Genomic DNA, 3,853 nt, shown 5'->3' on the forward strand with positions numbered 1-3,853 from the left:
TGAGGTCACGAGTGGAGGCCGCCGTGACGTCAACGGTGTGTCAGACAGTTTTGACGTCACGAGTGGAGGCGGAAAGCGTTGGTGACGTCACCGGTGTTCAAGCAATCGGTGACGTCATGAGCAGAGGAAGCAGGGGACGTCACTGGCGGAGCAGGAAGCGGTGACGTCACGAGTGGAGGCCGAGGAATCTGCTCTGAACAGCGAGGTGATGATGGTGATGATGGTGGTGATGATGGTGGTGATGGTGGTGGTGATGGTGGTGGTGATGGTGGTGATGGTGATGATGGTGATGGTGGTGGTGGTGATGATGGTGATGGTGGTGATGATGGTGATGGTGATGATGGTGATGATGGTGGTGATGATGGTGATGATGGTGATGATGGTGGTGATGATGGTGATGATGGTGGTGATGATGGTGGTGATGGTGATGGTGGTGATGGTGGTGGTGGTGATGATGGTGATGGTGGTGATGATGGTGATGGTGATGATGGTGATGGTGATGATGGTGATGGTGGTGATGGTGATGATGGTGGTGGTGATGGTGGTGATGATGGTGATGATGGTGGTGATGATGGTGATGATGGTGATGATGGTGGTGATGATGGTGGTGATGATGGTGATGATGGTGGTGATGATGGTGGTGATGGTGGTGATGATGATGGTGATGATGATGGTGGTGGTGGTGGTGGTGATGGTGGTGATGATGGTGGTGGTGATGATGGTGGTGGTGGTGATGATGATGGTGGTGGTGGTGGTGGTGATGGTGGTGATGATGGTGGTGGTGATGATGGTGGTGGTGGTGATGATGATGGTGGTGGTGGTGATGGTGGTGGTGATGGTGGTGATGGTGGTGATGATGGTGGTGATGATGATGGTGGTGGTGGTGGTGGTGATGATGGTGATGATGGTGGTGGTGATGATGGTGGTGGTGGTGATGATGATGGTGGTGGTGATGGTGGTGGTGATGGTGGTGATGGTGGTGGTGATGGTGGTGGTGATGGTGGTGATGGTGGTGGTGATGGTGGTGATGATGATGGTGATGGTGGTGGTTTTGATGATGGTGGTGATGGTGGTGATGGTGATGATGGTGATGGTGGTGATGGTGGTGATGGTGATGGTGGTGATGGTGGTGGTGATGGTGGTGATGATGATGGTGATGGTGGTGGTTTTGATGATGGTGGTGGTGGTGGTGATGGTGGTGATGGTGGTGGTGGTGGTGATGGTGGTGGTGATGGTGGTAGTGATGGTGGTGATGGTGGTGATGGTGGTGATGGTGGTGATGGTGGTGATGCTGGTGATGGTGGTGATGATGGTGGTGATGGTGGTGGTGATGGTGGTGATGGTGGTGATGGTGGTGGTGATGGTGGTGGTGATGGTGGTGGTGATGGTGGTGGTGATGGTGGTGGTGATGGTGGTGATGCTGGTGATGGTGGTGGTGATGACAGGCAATACCACTATTAATATTAATTTTTGGAAATGGGATTTGTACAACAGAGACTATCAGTAGGCCTGGGCTCTGGGTTGTTCTTCGTGCTTTCGGAGTCCCTGACCCTCTGCTCACGATCATTAAGGACCTTCATGATGGTGAGCGGGCCCGGGTAAAACTACGTGGCCGGGAGTCGGAGCCTTTCCCTGTACACCTTGGGGTGCGACAGGGATGTCCTCTGGCTCCCACATTATTTAACATCTATTTTGACCGCGTAGTTCGTGAGGCCTTAAAATGCTGTACCGGGGGAATTTCCATCTGGTACAGATACAATGGGAGGCTGATCGATGCCCGGGTGCAGTCAAGGGATGGCTCCCTATTGGTCAACCACGTTATGTATGCCGATGATTTGGTAATAGCTGCTCATTCAGAGCAGGAGTTGGAGACGCTGCTGCTGAGACTGGAGCGTGCCACTAAGAGGTGGGGCCTTACCATCAGCCCCACCAAAACTAAGCACCTGCCTGGGTATTTATTACCATCGGACACTCCACCCCCACAACTCCCAATTGGTGATGGGGCAGTAGTGGAGAGAGTGGAGAGTTTCCCACTTACCTGGGCAGTGTGCTCATGACCGGCTCCGGTTTGACAGCACCTGCTGGGTCTGCCCCGTGACCTCCTGCCAGCGGGTGATAGCCTCAACGTGCACCTAGCCTGGCACAGGCGTCGTGGTGACGTCACCGCCACTGAGTGAAGAATGGCGGTTGTTGTTGTGGGTTGGTAGGTGTGCGAGTGAGTGGGTGAGCGAGTGAGTGAGTTACGTGGAAAGGGCTTACATCATCACCACCATCGTCACCACCATCGCCACCATCACCACCACCACCATCATCGTCACCACCACCATCATCGTCACCACCACCATCATCGTCACCACCACCATCATCGTCACCACCACCATCATCGTCACCACCACGATCATCGTCACCACCACCATCATCGTCACCACCACCATCATCGTCACCACCACCATCATCGTCACCACCACCATCATAGTCACCATCGTCACCACCATCACCACCATCGTCACCATCACTAAGTTGTTGATTCTCCGTCCTTCTCTGCAGCCCCCTCCAAGTCTCCCCCCCCATCCCCCCGTCACCACAACCACCACAACCACCACCCCCGTCACCACAACCACCACAACCACAACCACCACCACCCCCGTCACCACCACAACCCCCAAGCGATGGAGCTGCCCGCGATCTCCCATCTCCCGCCCCTCCCCACCCCTCCCCCCCCCTCCCCCCCCTCCCCCCCCCCCCACCATCCACCAAGCGTCACACCTGCCCCCACTGCCCGTACGGCACGGATCACCGCGGCGACCTCACCAAACACGAGCGAACCCACACGGGCGAGCGGCCCTACGGCTGCCCCGACTGCGGCAAACGCTTCTCCGTGTCGGGCTCGCTGCGCAAGCACCGCCGCACCCACACCGGGGAGAGACCCTTCGAGTGCCCGGCGTGCGGCAGGCGCTTCGCCGACTCCGGCACGCTGCACAAACACCGGCGCACGCACACCGGGGAACGCCCCTTCGAGTGCCCCGAGTGCCGGCGAGCGTTCTCCGTGCCGGGCTCGCTGCTCAAGCATCGCCGCACGCACTCGGGGGAGCGGCCGTACCCCTGCGCCGATTGCGGCCGACGGTTCGCCGACCGGGGAAACCTTCGCAAGCACCGGCGGGGGCACACCGGGGAGCGCCCGCACGGCTGCGCCGAGTGCGGGCGCCGATTCGCCGACCGGGGAAACCTTCGCAAGCACGAGCGCACGCACAGCGGGGAGCGTCCGTACGCTTGCCCCGACTGCCCGCGGGAGTTTGCCGAGTCAGGGCAGCTGGGCCGGCACCGGCGCGCGCTTCACCGGGTCGGCGAGGGAGGAGGAGGAGGGGGAGGGCGGGCGTCACCGGCGGTGGTGTCGGTGCGCTGCTCCGTGTGCTCGGCTCGCTTTGCCGGGCTGGGCGAGCTCCGCCGGCACCAGGAGTTGTCGCACGCCGGACAGAAGCCGTTTGTGTGCACCGTGTGCCAGGCCACGTTCACCAGGTCCACGCACCTGCGGCGCCACCACAAGGGGCACACCGGGGAGACGGGCGCCGCCGGGAAGACCCCCAAGGCCCCGAAGGCCGGCAAGGCCGGCAAGGCCGGGAGGAAGGCCTCCAAGGGCGGCAAGGGGAGGGCCGCTGCCAAATCTACGGCGGCGAAAAGGGCCAAACGGATCTCCGCCGTCGCCGCGACCGCCAACAACGACGATGACGACGTCAACAACGACGACGTCAACAACAATGACGACGACGTCAACAACAACAACAATGATGACGTCATCAACAATGATGATGATGATGTCACCGGCGTTGTCGTAACCGGCACGGCCGCCCAGACG

General features: G+C 59.5%; 1 protein-coding gene across 1 annotated transcript; it reads left to right on the plus strand.

Annotated features, from left to right (window-relative positions):
- Positions 1–2,746: 2,746 nt before the first annotated feature.
- Positions 2,747–3,850, plus strand: LOC133339204 (gastrula zinc finger protein XlCGF52.1-like; the record flags this gene model as incomplete). Its single annotated transcript, XM_061547355.1, has 1 exon — positions 2,747–3,850. A coding segment is annotated over one exon (1,104 nt), but the record flags the coding sequence as incomplete, so codon positions are not given.
- Positions 3,851–3,853: the final 3 nt, after the last annotated feature.

This window comes from Lethenteron reissneri, unplaced genomic scaffold (genome assembly GCF_015708825.2).
Source record: "Lethenteron reissneri isolate LAM-NWPU_2019-01 unplaced genomic scaffold, ASM1570882v1 scaffold_165, whole genome shotgun sequence".
NCBI lineage: Eukaryota > Metazoa > Chordata > Hyperoartia > Petromyzontiformes > Petromyzontidae > Lethenteron > Lethenteron reissneri.